The 19,437-nt window shown below is 38.9% G+C and overlaps 1 protein-coding gene across 6 annotated transcripts in view; it reads left to right on the top strand.

Moving 5' to 3' along the window:
* Nucleotides 1-1,253: 1,253 nt before the first annotated feature.
* Nucleotides 1,254-19,437, top strand: part of LOC124151490 (sodium/calcium exchanger 3-like) — a 136,648-nt gene continuing 118,464 nt past the window's right edge. For all 6 annotated transcript variants that reach the window (XM_046523982.2, XM_046523980.2, XM_046523981.2 and 3 more), the window contains exon 1: nt 1,254-3,945. In XM_046523982.2, the coding sequence (XP_046379938.1) occupies nt 2,144-3,945 (1,802 nt within the window). In that variant the 5' untranslated portion in view covers nt 1,254-2,143. The remainder of the gene's footprint in view (nt 3,946-19,437) is intronic.

The raw sequence follows: 19,437 nt of genomic DNA on the forward strand, positions 1-19,437 counted from the left end.
AGACAAATGCGAAAAAAATACTGAAACTCGATAACGTAAATGAGTTGGATTGTCCGTGAAGCGCACCAGATGGAATACCACGTGGGCAATAACCGATATAACAACAGATGTTGCCCGTGTGGGGCCGCTCCCCACCCCCCACCCCCAGGACCTGATTGATTAACATTACTTGTCATATACACAAATGCAATTAGCACAGAACTGGACGCGAAGAATCACTGCGTAACGGCATCTGGCCTTACCATCAACATCATGGTACACACGGGGCACGTGTAGAAAGACGGATCACATTTCCTTTGAAATATCCTGAATTGAGAGCTGTGACACAGGGCGATTAGATGTAACATAACAGGCCGATGTTTACTCGTGTACATGTAAACGTGGGATATGTTTTCCTTATCTGCGCATATTTCATCTGTAGTCCCTTAATACCGGGCGTGAAAATATGGGCCAATCGATCGTTCAGCACACTGTCCATGGGATATAATATTACACATTGTAAAATGTTAGTGTTGAATATCTCCATATATTACGAGACATATTACCGAATATTGATAATTCAACAATTGATTTTATAATCATCTAACAGTTGTTTTTCCTTATGTACATTGGCGGTGTGTGTGTGTGTGTGTGTGTGTGTGGGGGGGGGGGGTTGAAAGCCAGATGTAGTTTTTAAAAATGCTGAATCCGCCCCTGATTTATACCTTATTTCCTTCAAATAAATTTTCTAAGGTTTCATGGAAATCGACATTTTCGATTAAAATAACGCCCCTAACTTAAAATCGGACATGAATTACGACACGTTCAGATCAATACACCAAGCACTTTCACGGATCTAGATAAATGTTAACTAGGTCCTTGTACTTCTGACAAAAGAGATAGAAAACAAACTTAATATTACATGCAACATATTGCACTTTAAGCGTCCCCCTGACGCAGTCTCTCTCTCTCTGTGTCTCTCTCTCTCTCTCTCTCGCACGCTCATTGTAAAATACCACTTTTAAACAATTTTCCAATTCAAATTTACGAGTCTATAAGGAATATATTTACTATTCACAAATTACGAGTCATCGATCTTACATAACACTGTCGATTAACCACAATTAACAATCAGTAATGTATAGCGCCCATGAATTGGTCAATCCGTTACGTCACAGGGCTAAACGGCAGCTGTGGAAACTTTGGTAAACGCGATACCACATCGCCTGACAATAGGAGTTATCGTTCTTTGGTAAACCACCGCTAGGTGCAGATACGCGATCGTCTGCACTCAAGGAATTGGTGGTGTAAGCGAGGGAAGAAGTAAGAGACACACGGCTGCTTCAAATGCCATGGAACGGTAACGACGGGAATGCACAGTTTCTTCAAAGGATGAGTGGGGGATAGACTCAGTGTGAAAGTGCATAGCTTATAGATCGATGTTGTAGTTTACTCGTCAAGTTTCGTCTGCTACTGCTAGTTGGAATATCAATCCTGTGTGCGCTATGTGTTTTTGACATCGAATTTATCGTCGACAGCAAGCATTAACCCGCCGGTGCACTAGATTTTCATGATACAGGCTTGTACACAAACGGACCCTAGCTTTGCTTGTATCAACGACTGTGGAGTGGTTTCTATTAGCATGAAAATACTAATGCATTAGGTGTCGACTCGGTAACAACAGCTTGCGAGGGAGTAAGGCAGGCCTGTCTGCCGCAATATAACTGGAGTGTCGGAAAGTCGCCTGTGCCAAACCCTTCGCTACCTTACACGGTAGCTAGCGCCTTTGACTCGAGCTGTCTTTCTAAAGATAGATTTTCGCGTAGTATTACATGTGTAGTCTTACTAGTAAAGAGAAATCCGGACCTTGTGCTTTACTACCATTTCTACTGATACCTGCCTATTGATTTCATTGACTGTTCACAAGAGCGATAGGTACACAACAGCTTTTTTCATTGGACAAAAACAAAATGTGCGAACCCAGCAATCGGACCTGGTAAGACTGGTAAGACTGTTCAGAGAGGCAGACGTATACACACAAATTTATATATATATATATCAGTATATTGACTGAATGGATATTTGTGCCGTGTATTCTAAAGAGAAGCTCACTTAAATATTTTTTGTTTATTACCAGAATTTCAGCCATTCCATACCTTTAATCATGGGTTTTATGAAATACTTTTCTGGATTTACTAGGAGCAAGGGTTCCCTTCAAGCAGGTATTGGGGTTGTGTTTGTTTTGGCAGTACTGCTAGACCTCACTTCAGTGTCTCTAGCCACGACAACTACAACTACATCCCCAGTTGCAGGTTCATCTACAGCTTCTAATAATGAGAGTGATAAGAATACATGTGACAGGACAGCATCACCATGCAAAAAAGGTGTTCTTATTCCACTTTGGTCACCAACTGGAGATCTAAGTGTTGGAGACAAAGCTGCAAGGGCAACAGTTTATATGACCGCAATTATTTACATGTTTTTGGGAGTATCCATCATTGCGGATCGCTTCATGGCTGCCATTGAAGTCATCACATCCAAAGAGAAAGAAGTTGTCATCAAGAAACCCAATGGTGTAACCGCTGTTGTAAACGTTCGAATTTGGAATGAAACTGTCTCTAACTTGACTCTCATGGCTTTAGGATCATCAGCTCCAGAAATTTTGCTATCTATTATTGAAATATGTGGAAACAAATTTCAAGCTGGAGATTTAGGTCCAAGTACAATTGTGGGAAGTGCTGCATTTAATTTATTCGTCATCATTGGTCTATGTGTATATTGTATCCCAAATGGTGAAGTTCGACGCATTAAACATCTGCGTGTATTTTTCATCACTGCAACATGGAGTGTGTTTGCCTATCTCTGGTTGTACTTCATCCTATCTATTTCATCTGTTGGAGTCGTTGATTTGTGGGAAGCTGGACTGACATTGTTATTCTTTCCAGCAACTGTTGCAACAGCATATGTTGCGGACCGAAAAATCCTCATTTACAAATTTTTGTCCAAAAAGTATCGTACAGGCAAGAGGAAAGGTGTTGTTATCCAAACAGAAGGGGATGCTGAAATGGCAGCAAGTCCCGAAGATGATGTCCAGTTCAAAGGAATAGATGCTGAGGATTCCGATGTCAAGAACTTTGAACAACACAGAAATGAATTTATCGAAATTATGCGTGAGCTGAGGAAGAAAAATCCAAACTTGGACATGAAAGCTCTTGAAGAAATGGCTGAATATGAAGCTGTAAACCGTGGACCTAAAAGTCGAGCATTCTACAGAATCCAGGCTACCAGAAAACTGACTGGTGGTGGCAATGTCATAAAAAAGGCAAAGATTGAACGAAGGGCCAGTGTAGAAGATGTTAAAGTTGAAGTTCGTGGTGATCCCAATGTCACCAAGGTCTTCTTTGACCCAGGACACTACACTGTCATGGAAAACGTTGGTACCTTCAATGTAACAGTGAGCAGGGAAGGAGGGGACCTTAGTAAGACCCTCTATGTTGATTATAAGACCGAGGATGGCACTGCCAATGCAGGTTCTGACTACATGTATGCTGAAGGGACCCTGGTGTTCCAACCAGAGGACATCCACAAGCAGTTCCCACTCGCCATCCTTGATGATGACATTTTTGAAGAAGATGAACATTTCTACATTCGTCTGAGCAATCTTCGTCTGGGAGACTCACAAGGCATGTTCGAAAGCGGAACACAGAATGCCAAGGCCGAGTTGGATACACCGTTCATGGCAACTGTAATGATCCTTGATGATGACCATCCAGGTATCTTTCATTTTGATGAAACTGAAGTTACAATTACTGAGTCTGTCGGAGAGATGGGTATTAGAGTTGTCCGGTCGTCTGGTGCGCGTGGAATAGTCAAAGTGCCGTACCATGCAGTTGATGGAACAGCAAAGGCTGGACGTGACTATGAAGTTGAATATGGTGAACTTACCTTTGACAATGATGCAACTGAGTAAGTATTTGTTTGGATTTCTTGTCCTATTTAACATGCTCCATTAACTGTTAATCTGATTGATATTAACATGTTATTTTCAGGGCTGCGAATAATTATTAGTGTTATCATTCAGATGTCATAGCTGAGACACACAAAAAGATCATGAACTCACACACATGCCTTAAAATACTGTATGAGCAAGCAGCCCAATGTTAAGGGTATCAGACGAACAGAAATGTCTGAAATTGTCAAACAATTTTCATTTAATTTTATATCCCTAAGAGATTCATTTAATAAAATTCACCACTGTAGCAAATGAAAATTTCAACATTGATTTATGTATGAATCTAAAAATCCCAAACTAAATAAATAAACTTTGATAGTGCAACATGATTTCAATGTTAATCAACATTATCAAGACATCTAATCCATGTGCATACTCGTAATCAGGTAAATGAACATGGCTCACTTCAGGCTCGTAAATTAAGTACCCATGTTCATGTAAATCCTTTCAGTAGATCCTAATTTGTTCCTGATAACGGAACCATTTCCTGCCTCTGGGACCATGGACTGGCCGGTAGGTTTTTTACACAAGAAATACTGGCAAGACCAGGGAAAATGATATGCCAATTAGCCCTGTGTACTTCAGGCCCCCAGCAGGCACAGGAGGTATAGACAGTGTAGGAGAACATCTTCAAAATGCAGAGAGCCATGAGATAAATTGCACTAGTGTTTAACAAATGATAGCTTTTCACGAAATATTAGTACTCCCGCTGACAAGATACTGGTGTCAGGTTTATGATTGATTGAAGCTTTGTCAGTTTACAATTAGAGGGATACAAAGTATTAGATGGTAGTTTTGCCTTTTACAGATTAATGTGTTCCTGGTTATGCAAATGTATATTTGAGTTTATTTATACTGAGCCACAAGGAACAGCTTGGACTGTCATGGATTAACACAAAACGAGTTAGTGTCCTGCTTCATAGTGTCAGTCACCATTATGCCACAGAAAGTCAATGAAATGTCAGACCTATTGACTTGGCTGCAGGAAATGTTTGATATGTAAGCTGTTTTATATATGCTGTTGACCTAAACTTATTCTTGACTCTGCAACAGGCCAACTGAAACATGCAGAGTCGTTAACCTCTTTTATTCTTTTCTTGATGTTTTTGCCATTTAGGACATGTAGGAATGACAATGAACATGTTACTGCATTTTTATGAAGCAAGGATGTGTGTCTCTTTGAAGCCGTTCGATACCTCCACTCAGTGATATTTGTACCTACTTCCTCCCCAAATCATCCTGATCCAGCTTGGTTTGGCATGAGTTTACCATTGTTGTATTGAACAGTTTGTGTCCCTTTTATCCTTGATACCTGAGTTTCCATGTTTATCATCAATTTGTGAGACTTGACAATTCAATATATTCTGGGTGGCTATTTTATGTGCGAGGTTTTTAAGGGATATTGTAAATATTGCAGTATGGAAAAAGAATGGTCTTCACAAACTATACTGTGTAGCTTTGTTCGGTTTAACTTAGATCTGTTGTCTCATAGATGAACACTTTGACCATGGTGCTATACCAACTTCCACCAGAAATTAAACACAGTAATATAATTCATGGTATCAGCGGCACAAAATTCCACATTAACATCAGATTGTGATATGGTAAATATTTATTTATATTATGTTTACTATATGAAGCAGTCAAAAACAATAAGTCAAAATGTCTTTCTTTAAAGACAATGTCTCAGAGGCATCTATATTAAGTGTAATTAAACATTGGGGTACCGCTAGAGTCTGGTACACCATGTGGTGTCGTGAACTAATTCGAGAAAAAGGTAATCAGTTCTTGACAAGAATCGAGGATTCGCATTTAGTCTATTTCCTATGAAGATATGAGTGAGTGAGTGAATGAATTGGGTTTAAGGCTGCTTTTAACAGTATTCCAGTCATATCATGGCATGTCAGCTGAATGTGGGAGGAAGGCCTGAAGTGATGCAGGTCTCAGATGTTTACCGCTTCGGTGAAACCCACGAGCACTGGTATGGTGCTGACAAACCTAGAAACATAATCGGGGTGAACCAGGATTCGAACCCACAATTATAGAGTTCTGGCGTGCCCAAGGGACGCAACTCTGCACAGTGAATCGCAGCGCCATAAACGACTAGGGCACCTGTGCCCCCTATGAAGATATGAAGTGGTAGTATGATTGTATAAGAAGGATACATATGTGTCCTGTACAGTGTCACAGGGTATCACCAACCATATGAAAACTCGAGTCATGACTGCCTGCATAGTGTTTTGAGTCATGAGCACAATGCAAAGGGCCATGCATGAGCTCAACATTAAGTTTACAAGTTATTGATGAGAATATGTATAGTTATGAACATTCAGTTCTTATAATGGTAACATATCCGAAACCCTCAAAAATGGGAAATTTCTACTAGTCCTTATGATACCTTAACTATTGGGGAGTTGGTAAGGACTATCAAACTAGTGCCAATTTCGCGTGCTGATTTACAGTTCATTGGTTGTGTTTGAAGTAATTAATAGTAACACTCACTGATAAAGATGTGTTGCATAACAAATATGATATCAGGACTATTTTGAATGAAATTTGTGTCAAGTATGCAAGATTCCTTCATCATGTGTGTAGACAGACCATGGCTGCCCTACAAATCGTGACTCCAGACACATGGCTCTGTGTGCATCTCTCTGATTTGTTATTATCCTCCCACAGAGAAATAAGGATACGAAACTAAGTAATTCATCCCCTGCCCTCAGTCTCTTGTGGGTCGGAGCAAATGCTGACATTTCCGTAACATCTTGAGAAGGTGTTGGGGTGCTGCGCTGGCCATGAATAAACCGTTAGGTGCATTCCGAGACGGAAATAGATGAATATTCATACTGTCCTATCAATTGCTGTTATTGTATTCCGCTTTCACGTCTTTCTTCTCTGTATGTCAGGGATAGTATATTATAGCCTATTTTTGTTATGTCATATTTTCATATTTGTCATTTTATGTCAATAATGTGAATAAGGCACAAAATTGATTGGTCTATCAATAGCTGAATAGCTTCAGTTCCCTTCCAGAATTTCTTATCAGGACTATAGAATATTATTACAATGATCATCTCAGTACATCAATAATAAGACTATGTATATCAGGTAATTATCATATATGGTTAAAATATTATAATCAACACATCACAAGCTGCATTGTGTAATGTAAAACAGTGTCAACTGGATAACAAATAGGGCAGCCAAATTGTACAAATAGACTGCCTAGATATTTTGGGAGATTAGAAAAGTAGTCAGGAAAGTGATACTGTAAGCAAGGATTATATCCTACCTTAATATTATCCCGGGGGAAGTTTTACCGGTACTCTAGAGTATAGTATCCTACCTTAATATTATCCCGGGGGAAGTTTTACTCTAGAGTATAGTATCCTACCTTAATATTATCCCGGGGGAAGTTTTACTCTAGAGTATAGTATCCTACCTTAATATTATCCCGGGGGAAGTTTTACTCTATAGTATAGTATCCTACCTTAATATTATCCCGGGGGAAGTTTTACTCTTGAGTATAGTATCCTACCTTAATATTATCCCGGGGGAAGTTTTACCGGTACTCTAGAGTATAGTATCCTACCTTAATATTATCCCGGGAGAAGTTTTACTCTAGAGTATAGTATCCTACATTAGAGCCACACTGGTATGGGTTCAAATTCACTAGGGAAAATCATCCTGTCACAAGAGAATTTCATCCCCGGAATAAAAAATAGGGTAGGATAATATTCACTCTTACAATACATGGGTTGCAGGCTCTGGTAATTAAGGAGAGACAACTCTTTTCACTGCAGCTATTAGTGACTACAGCAAATTCTTCTTTTTCTGGACATTGTCATTTCTATTGAAATTGTCCAGATTAACAAATTTCCTGATTTCCGTATCATTGTAACAGGGTGATGTTCTTGGTCAACATGTAGATGTTCCAAACTGCCATTGTCTAACATGGCAAAGCTGTTGGGGTTTCAATGTGGGTGTTGGCAAAAGGCTGTACACACTTTCATTATTTGTCAGGGCATTTCAGATTGCTCCTGGGTAGTGCTTGCTTTCCCTCATACAGAAACATTTTGTTGTAAAGAGGTATGTCCCTTGAGCACATCAGAATCTATGTTATCAAATTCACCCTGGTAAAGGTCTACGACCTGCATCACTTTTGGCACAAATCCTTCATTGTGCTGTACCATCATGATGTAGCAGAAATACTAAGCATTGTTAAAACTCACTCACTCACTCACTCACTCACCATTATTTGGAATTTGAATTGGCATCGATCAAAAGTGTATGCGCTAATGTTTATAGGACTGTAAAGCTTTGAACTTATATCGCAATTGTGAACACTAACCTTTGTAAGAAATGTATTATCTTTTTACATGCAAACTTAATCTATATAGCTGAATAATGAATGAATAATCTGTTGTAAATGTGATTATGTAAGCTGCTGATAACAGTGTTGCAGATAAGATACATGATCATAATGACGGTACATTTGGGTGCTGTTGATAGCCTTTCATAATTTATAAGTGGTATGTAACCTTCATTACTTATAGCTGAGGGGAGGTAACCGAGAGGGATTAGATATCAACAAGGTTAGTCCTTTTCTCGCCTGCCAGACAAGAGTCGTATAATAAGATTAACCTGAAAACTAATCATGTATTAAAAGCCTCAGTCTGATACCATGTGGATTAGTTGTACTTCATTGATGGAGTCCACGGTGTAAGGAGGCGGTTGCGATAACTTTCTCTTGCTGATAAGAACGAGGAAACTTCCTCATGGACAATTAGAACTGATAATTGTACTGGGGAAATAAATACGTCTCAGGCAAAGAAAAAAGACTTCGTTTTCCGTCTACTTGATACAAGGGTTTTTCTCATGAGCCTAATGTTGAACGTTAAAGACTTGCGACCATGACTTGGAAATTTTTAATTTAATTTAAGGATGTTTACTGACATTTGCTGCAGACTTGGGGCTGAGCACTGGTTTCTGAGCAGGTCTAGATACAACCCTCCCTGATTGATTCATCCTTCCATCCATTAAGATGAACAAATGCTGGAGTATCAGTCACCACCTTTGATAGCTAGCCTAATCTGCACCTCTGGGACATACTGGTGATGAGTTTACTGCTGCATGTGATTCAATATCATTGGCATAATTACATGTACTACAGCAGATATGAATCTAACTCATTTATTCAACTTGTAAGTGAAAATGAGTTTCCTTTCAAATGCAAATCCCAGTTTGTAACTTTGCCAAACTGTAATTAGTTTATGTAAAATTTGCTTCATAATCATGTTAACTGCATTTAAACTGAGACTACTGTAACAGACCCCTTGGGAATGTACAGATATCTGGAGCATGAGGTGCATTGGCATAAGTCCTTCGTGATTTAAATGTATGCTTATAGTTTTGAGTTAAAGAGATTGTAAAATCTGTGATTGATGGTATATTTGAGATGCTTGCCATTGGCACGCTGCTCATAGTTCTATGTGAAATGTCAAGATTTGTTTTTTTGTTACAGAGGTATGTACAAATTCAAATGCATTAAATCTCTAAAGACATAAAAAAACAGTTATGATTCTTCGAGTATTGTTGATGGAATGGTGCGATTAGTCTTCAATGATTGCTGTCATAAGTGTACATTACTGATACAGAAAGTTATTTATTAGTGTTGAAAATTTTGTTTTGTCCAAACTTGGGGCTGTTCTTGTGTCCGAGCATACCGAAGCATGAGGAATAAGTGAGTGTATTGTGGCAAACTGTTTTACATCATACTCAGCACCATATACAGCTGCTTCAAGAAAAGCTGGAGTCATCAACAATTTCCGGACAAACTACTATTGTTATATCTTCCTCCAAAACTTTACTGTGAGACATTTGGTTTCTTTGTTTGTTGTTTAGTGCCACACTTCGTAATATTCCAGCTATATGACGGCGGTCTGTAAATAATCGAGTCTGGACCAGACAATCCAGTGATTGACATCATGAGCATCGATCCACGCAATTGGGATATGATGACATGCATCAACCAAGTCAGCGAGCCTGACCACCCGATCCTGTTAGTCGCCTCTTACGACAAACATAGCAAACATGGGTTGCTGAAGACCTATTCAAACCCAGATCTTCTCAGGTGAAAATGACCTGATGTTATGTATATGGACGTTTGTAGTCTCTCAGTATGCCGAAGACTGTATTTCCGCAAGGCTGGGTCACGACATGATTATAATATGCAAATGCCTTTTAATGATCACTCATGGAGGAAATTACATATTTCCTGTTTGCTTTCACTCAGGCAAAGTTGGGCAAATCAATACACAACGACAAGCACTGATTATTCAATATTTCAGAAAAGACCATAGACTGCATTGGTAACATCTTCTTTAAGGCTTTGTTCATGATAGATGCAGTAATCTCACTCAGCCTTAGCATGGTTACTCACTCATGGCTTTAGAACCATGAAAGACTTGCTTGCAGTTTTTGTACCATATAGGTATGAATAAAAACAATTGTTATGGCCTAAGGCCTCAGTAATTAATGGTTCGATTTTTAAGGAAAATGTACATTCAATTTCTTATATTTCACTTTTTTTTAAACTGTTCAAGACACATGTGGACATGAATTTTTAGCTGAAGTGATTCCCATGAAGCAAAACATTGGCTTTTCTTCGACTGGTGGCCTTTTATCAATAAATGAAACACATTGTGATGAAGTCAGGGAGGATAATATAAAACATCAAAGCAGGAGGATAACCAGACATGATTATTCGCCAAAACAGACTCCATTTGTTGTATAAAGGGCAATAAAGCTGAGAAAATTATATGAATGGACCACTAAAAATCAGTGATGACACCAGGTGTTCGCGAAAAGGGTAGGCATGGCCTAACCTAATTACCAATTCATTACGGCCTAAACTCAACACCAACAACTGAAACTTCTAATAGTTGAGCTGGTGAAAGTAAAGGGGTGGTTGAGTTGGTTATTGTAGCTCCGCCACATCCCTGAGGCTGGGACCCACTACGTACTGGCATGTAAGCACCAGGGAGCATTGCATTCTTCAGGCCAATATAGACAATATAGACTGGCTGCTAAATCTTCCACATATTGTTTCTGTGTTTGTGATTATGTAGTTAACGAAGACTGAGGTAGCCGATAGTCAAGAGAGTGAAACAGCTTGGGAGGGTTTGGGTTTGGAACTGGGACAATCTGAACTGGTGCCAAGTGTGAATGTTGCAAGATTATCATCAGAATGTACACCATATGGTGGGTGTTGAGCTGTGGAGAAAGCCAAATTGAGAGATGCCCTGGCCAGTGCAGCACTTGATGAGAACTGCCAGCACCAGACACAAGTTGATATTGACAGTTTCACTGTCCATGCACATAGGATGGGTGTTGTAATTGAATTATGAGATGTTTTGGCAAATTTTGTGAAGTCTTGACTTGAAAATCTCTGCAGGATGACATTAGGGGATGTGTACTCCTTGCTGCGAGGCCATCTTGACAGCTTCAGCTTCAAGTTTGTGTGCAAGATGAACATTGCATAGATTGCCAGAAGCCTTTGTCCAAAGTTTAACAAGCTTGTCAGACTGATCTATCACTGCTGCCTCTATGCAGTATCATAATGGAAGCCAGCCCTCCTAAATGAGGTGTTTTTAAAATAGATCATTGATGTATGTGAAGGGGGTCATTACGAGTGTTGATGAAGGAAGCTGGCTTCAGAAATGAAAGATATTGCAGGTTTCCAATGTACCCATGGAATATACTCTTAAAGCATGGATGTGGATATGGGCAGCTGGGATGTACAGCTAATTATTTCCCATCCCAGAGATCAAGAACCCTAACTCGGGCAGCACAACACCTTGGGTGCCTTGGTTCATTGCTGGCTTTGGATATGTTTTCTTCAAGGTTTCGGTTAAGATTATGCAACATTTCACTGGGAATGGTACATCAGACCTTAGCCCAGGGGGAAATACATGATTCTGCTTTCACTGGGAAAAGATGTTGTCACAGTGGGCTTTTGTAACAGATGTTTGATGTAACGTGTAGGCATTACGGTATCCATAATAGAGTGGTCTCCCCCCTGTGATGTAATAGGCTGCATATTATGCAGATTTGTGCTGGTGAGTAGTACCGAACAGCTGGAGCAACAATGTTTGTAACTTATATGGACTGCATGGTATTACCGGTATACTGGCATACATTTTCACATGATACATATTGCAATATTTTTTCTGTGTCTGGTATATTTTGTGAAATCAGTACAAGTTTCGTTATTGTTTGTATCTTTTAACCTGAAAGCTATACAGAAATTTATTCTCAAATCATGTTTTCTTTCGAAATTGATTTAGAAAATGGAAGAAATGTGGAATCTCTCCTGTATTCATGACCATATGATGGTTGTGACCGACCATGCTGAGTAATATTTTTGTAGGAAAGGAGATCAGCATTTATGATCATTGTCACTCATTGTCAAACAATTTCGCTCCCAACATATCACAATACAGATACCTGAATCGCAGCATATTGAAATACAAATGTTTTACCATTACACAGTCCTATGATGTACGTCTACATAAATTAATGATGTAACAGTGGAGACATGAGTGAGTGGGGGGGAGGGGGAGGTAGAGACACCAGAAATGGGCTTCACACATTGTACCCATGTAGGGGATCAAACCTGGGATTTCAGCATGACGATTGAATGCTTTAACCACAAGGCTCCGCCATAGCCCCGTGTAGACATGAGGGTACTTGTGATAGTATAGTTTTTGTGGACAAAGTATAATGAACATGCCATTTAAGTTGTTAATGCTTTTGACACAAAGATAGCTTTACTGAGTATTGAATGTTTACGTTAGCTCGGGGTATTTTGAGTAGCTATTTGCCGTGGCATGTTTTTCTAATTAATTTCAATAACTGAATGGAAAATCAAGATGTGTGATACATGTATCTATTACTTTGTGCCACATTGAATTCGATTAATTTAATGGAAAGTATTCCTTTTCCAGGCATTGCTCCTGCTATCTCTATCATGTGGTATCTCATAATATTCTTCCAGAATGTGAATCACGGTGATTGTGATATTGCAGAGCCTTGAGCGTGTTGAGGTAAACATTGTATATAGGTTCTGCTGTGTGTTCCTGCGTGGGATGTGTGTGATTCCAGTGTTGAATCTCAGCCAGTAGTAACACGAACCACGTAACCAAAATAGACACACGAATAGTATAGGTCAGAATGATCACTGCTGTACGTGTGGCAGTTCACTAACCCCTTTAGCAAGTCTTCATCCTTGGTTCCATTAGCCCTTTGTGTGTATTGCAAATGTTAGCCTTCGGAGGGGTGTGCATGGTTGGGTTGAGGGGTACTCGGAACCAGATAGGAATTGATGATGATCTCGAATTGAATGCAGGGTCGATTTCCAAAATATACATCAGCAACTTCAGTGATAACAAAACCTTTTTTCTCATTTCTTGTAACTTGATTAATGATATATAGAAAACTGAGAGAAATAATAAATCCCTCCTTACCCAAAGTATACCTTTAACCAGTCGGGCAGATCGTTTTTGGGCCAGTGCCTAATATGTTTCAGCATTTTCTTTCTTTACCATAAAGGTTTTTGCATATACACTTATGAATTACCATACCCACAGGAACTCGTCTGGAACTTGAATATGAATATGACAAGTTACAAAATATTGATTACCTTCTAACCTGTGCCTCATCTTCATGATAGTGCTACCATTTTTTACATATTTTTGCTCCAGGGTGCCTCAGCACCAAGATTAACCATGTCTTAGACTGATGTTGAATATAAATGAATATTTTCATGTGGTGATTTCCTTGAAGTTTTACAGAATAAACAGTTATGGTATGAATAAGCTACCTAGTGATTGCACATTATCTGAGGTCTAAAAGGTGAATAATAAATCAAGTTACGATAAGCCTCCTTGATTAACCTGTCAAAGTAATTCATGAAAATGAGATTAACAAGAATTTTCATCAACTTCTATTAACTTGAAAGCTGAAAGGCAGTAACCCTAACGCATTCTAGTGGAAAGGAGAGAACATATGGTTGGTCTGTAATGCAGTTAGGTATTCACCAGGCTGGGAGATAATTAGTGTTATTCAACATATAAGATAACAGTTTGTAACATATTCAACACTGTTGGTGTTTAATGGATTTATAATGCTGGCTTCCATCAAGTAATATTATACTTCACATTGTCAAACATTGTGTTTGAAACTGTTCATTTCCTTAGTGGATATGATGACATGCTGTGGTGTATCACTTGTTGCTTTGAACAAATGTAAGAAATTACCTATGATTGGTTGCCTCAATGAGAAATACGACTGAGCAAGTTTTCTTTTATGCTGCAGTCAGCAATATTCAAGCTATATCACCACTATCTGTTCCTAATGATGTCTGGGTCAGGAGACTGGGTATTATTACTGTGAACAGCTAACCATGTTGTTGGGGTGTGTTGACACAAAGGCCACATCGTTACACATTGTAACCACTGGATCTATACTTTAGTCAGCTTTTGCAACAACTCATTGTAAATGTGGTAAAAAAACTCTCTGTTGATATGGACATGAATGTTGGTTGGTTGGTTGATTTGTTGTTTTACACTGCACTCAGCAACATTACAGCTATATGACGGCGGTCTGTAAATAATCGAGTCTGGACCAGACAATCCAGTGATTGATATCATGAGCATCGATCCACGCAATTGGGATTGATGACATGCTTCAACCAAGTCAGCGAGTCTGACCATCGATCCCGTTAGTCGCCTCAAACTTGAATGCAAATAATGGGACCAAAATGACACAGTTTGCTTATAACCTGTAATCTTTGAACTGCTCATGAGAAATGTTCCCTGCTTGTCCCTTGTTCAGGTTGTGAGCAGGACAAGTTGTGAAGGTCGTCCTGCTAAATGGTGCTACACAATGCATGATAAAAACATGTGTACAAACATCTTACATTCATCTCTTTTATTGAATTGTACCAAGACAATCAGTATCCTTTAATCATGTTAATGAGGACATTGAAGCATACACTCCCATGTTAAAATGGCATGTATTTCAGCAATCCATAAAACTGCTGCAGATCCTCCACATATTTTCCATAATTACCACACCTGACTTCTATTACTATACATATCCACTCTCATCTGCATATTGCTCCCACTTCTAGCAGTGTCGATGCAGGAACATTCTTTGCTGGGAGAATCTAGTAATTTGACACTGCCATCGTCCCCGTGTTCAGCATTCTGTGGCACATCGTATGCAATGTCGCTGCTGAGACATAAGGGTTTGGTTATTGTCATGTGTATCTATCTCTCCATGCTGGTGCTGCCCCATCTGACTCTATTCATCTAATATGTGTCTTGTCAGTATGTTTTTGTTGCAGTCGGCAGGATTTGTTTAGCCTGTTGCACTGCCAGTTAGTCTCAGCTCCCTATAAGGTAGAGAAGGCAGGAGACACCGCGAGTCTTCCCAGGGAGAATGTCTACCTCCAGACTCCTGAATGCTTGGTGGTGTCCATGACACCCTTCACAACTGTGGCATGTGGACATGACTTGGTGGCACAGTGTTGAAACAACTTTCATTGTTAACTGTGTGTGTGGTAAATATGTTGTGCACCTGAAATGATGCATTTTTGTATGTGTTTTTTATGGTTTGTTGTTTGGAAAGATGATTTCTTTTTTTCAAATTTACTTGTAATCAGATCATGTATGTAACAATATTTAATATTTAATGTGTTTTGGGACTTGTTATAAGGGAGGTGTGTGTGGGCGATGAAAAAGTGAGATTAAGCATCTTACACAACTAATGGAGGGGGTTGGAGGGTCTCATAAAACAATGACAGTTCTACTTTTTCAAATAAACATGTTATGAATTTGAATATTTATTAGGGACTGGCCATTTATTTCATTTATTTCATTTATTATACAGAGAGCGGGGCAAGAAAGAATGTTACATAAGATGGGTGTTGTTGGTCCAAATATGATACAGTCCTAAGACCAATAGGCCAATAGACCCCCCCATCCCTGCCCCTACCCACCTGTAATAAATGACCAGTCTCCTTGTGAATAGGTTTTGAGTTTCATTACCATAGAAGATTGAATTTAGGATCAGTTTCTGATTCATTTCATGTTCAGCTTGGATGATTCCTTCAAGGTCTAGGTGAACCAACCATTGATACCGGACTATTGACACTTAGCATGAATATACATGAATATGTACAAATAGGATACTTTTCTGGCTTTTCATGACAGTTGATGATCACTGTTTCACAGTGGTCAAGACAGGTATAGACTGCTGGTCATCTAACCAGAACTCTTCACTGCAGAGTGTCTGGAGCTGACTTCCATGAATAATTCACTAGTATCGTCCAAGGGAGGGAGTTTATGGTATATTCAGCACAGAAGCCCAGTCAGTGTTGAATTAATCATGTTTCCTCAAGAAGCCCATTAGCACAGTTGAATGCAGATTTGTGTAGTCTTAATGCGTGTATAGGTTCTGTATTTCTGAGAGAGTCCCCAGTGCCAGCTGTACAGGGTAGTGGTGCGATCATGATTAGGTAGTATATGGGTCATTGTTACAATCATACCCCTGATCTTCCACTGGTTATTGCCATTAAGAGACATGTTTGGCTGAGTATGTGTTCAAACACAAGTTTTAAGTAGGGGACGTTTCTGGTTTTTTTACCAGGGATGTATAAAGTGTTGAACAAGGATGATGTTTTGGAAATTAGAACAAATGCAGTTATAAAAATTTAAATTTAAGCTTACTTTCACACAGACTTGTTTGAATTGAATTATTTGAATTTTCCTAGACCCATATAATGGCCTATTCGTAATTTGAAATCATAATTTAGTAATTAGCACTGGACATGGGAATTGGTTAAATTAAAACTTGATCAATGCTTGTTTAAGAGCAGTTTATAATTGATTAATGATTAAGTATGAATAAGAATAAAGAATTAATCAATTCAGTGAAATCTTTTTCTGTATCCTTTGTATACATTAGCACTGTCCTTACGGGTGATATGGACGTCGATGCCGCATTACCCGCAGAAGGGGGCGTTAACCAACTTACTAACCATCTGAGTGCGAAGTAAAACAATATTCATTCCCTCACTCATATAAATAGCAATAAATAAAAAGCAAACTTTTTAAATTATATTTCACAATAGTCTTCACAAAAATTCATTGAATCGGACTGATATGATTAGAAATTAATTAGTCAAAGACATCATGCTTCGATATTTCCTTGGTTGGTACTGGAACCAATCAATGAGATCAATTAAGTTGAACACTAATTAGCTCTTAAGCTATTGTATAAATGAGCCGAGATGAAGAAGACATGTAAGCTTGACATAACACACAAACATGAACAGTTGAGGACATTGAGGTATCTAGGTGGCTCCAATGGCATATATGTTTAGACATGATTTAAGGACTACATACACAAGGTCATTTTCTGAGTACATCACTCTCCTGGTCTGGCGTCGGTGACTGGGCAGTACCCTTCCTTACTTTATCAAGTTTTGAAACTAGGTGAATTATGGGTTGAAGTTGTATTTCCATGTATTGATTTTAGGGGCAATCAGTATATAATGGCTGACAGAAATTGGGTTGAATGAGTGATGAGAATTTGTTTTTTACTTGTTTCTTAGTGTGCTTGTATTGATGACAAATTGTTTGAAGTGCAAAGAAAGTTCCTGTGTTAGCTTTGTCTATTATTCTAATTATCTTAAATATAAAGTTTGATATTTTAAATTAAGAGTAAAACAATAAATAATGAAAATCATGACTAAATCTAATTGAAAAAAAGAGAGAAGGATGTCGATTGGCCACTATCGGCACTGGTTATTTATTTTCAAGAACATTGTTGCAGGTGCCTGAGTTGATTTGGAGTGAGTTAAGTAAAGTGAAGTGAAATATCTTTTACGCCACAATTTATATCATGGCCACATGGAAATAATCCATATCCTCGGTTGGCAAACCATTGGTTGGTAACAAATCAGAGCTGGAAACCGACCAAGTGCAGTGACACACAATCAGCCAAGTCAAGGTGACCACCCAATTCTCGTTAAGATCCTTAACTCCTACTGGTCGTAGGGACAAGCATGGGATGCTGAGGGACCAATCTGCCCTGGTATTCCCACATGAGTTATTTGACTTTGAGCTAACACTAAAACCATGATAGGCTGAACTTCTCCTATGCTGGTTTGAATGGACATATATATATGATTGATTTCAGGGCTTCCTGAGTGTTTCATTGAATGAAATATCCAGTGCTGTGTGTATTGAGGGCTGTAGTCATGAACATATTAGGCCTTAAACCCACTTTACCTGGGCTTCTGTCATAAATGTTTAATTGCACACCTATGAAAGTTGAAATGGGAGAATGATTGCTGCACTTGAAATATCTCCAATTTCATTTAGTATGGCTTGGTTTCTGTTGTTCTAGCTGTCAGTTGAGAATGTCATGAGAGTGTAAGTGCAGTCAAAATAAAATGATGTTTATATATTACTCTGTGGACTCATAAATGGTAGTAGCTAATGAGGATTATTTACTGATTTCCAAACCGTACATGGAATTCTCATCATCTTATATTTATGCCTACCAAGCCTTAATTCTTTTTTTAAATGGTGTGTATATAATAGACTAGGCAAGAGGCTGCAGCCCATTGTAATTTAATTTAAGTTGATAAGAAGTACACAAGAAAAGTCTGGGGTAGGCAGTTAGAATTGTGTTTAAATCGTCCACAGTGTAATTCAGACACATGACACATGGCAAGATTTTGTTTTGACTGATACACTTGCACAAAGCGATTTAGTGCTTTGTTGATCGCAACAATGACACTAGGATAGACTTGTGATAATCGTAGCGCTAAGATGGTTTGTGCAAGTGGGCACTGGACTAGCAAACTGACCCGTGAAGAACCGGGTTAGAATAGGTCTTCAGGAACCCATGCTTGCGTAAAAGGCGACTATGCTTGTCGTAAGAGGCGACAAACGGATTGGGTGGTCAGGTTCACTGACTTGGTTGATGCATGTCATTGTATCCCAAGTGTGTTGATCGATGCTCATGATGTCAGTCACTGGATTGTCTGGTCCAGACTCAATTATGTACAGACCGCCGTCATGTAGCTGGAATACTGCAGAGATTGAGATGGCACGAGTGCTGAAGGGTGGAAAATGGTATTTTTCACTTTCACATATGCAAGTGATGCACCCCATGTTTCAAAATTATTATTATGTTTATTATTGGGTGTTAAGGTCATTAAATTTGTTTTGATGGCAGCATATTATAAGATCCTCAAACCCTTACTATGTAAGATTAGGTAAAGGATTTAGGCGGTATGGTGCAGATGAAATCAAATTCATCGCATACAACTAATGAACCTCTTTCACCTTATCATGTGAAGCAGTTTG

Source organism: Haliotis rufescens, unplaced genomic scaffold, assembly GCF_023055435.1.
Source record: "Haliotis rufescens isolate VD_foot unplaced genomic scaffold, xgHalRufe1.0.p SCAF_3, whole genome shotgun sequence".
NCBI lineage: Eukaryota > Metazoa > Mollusca > Gastropoda > Lepetellida > Haliotidae > Haliotis > Haliotis rufescens.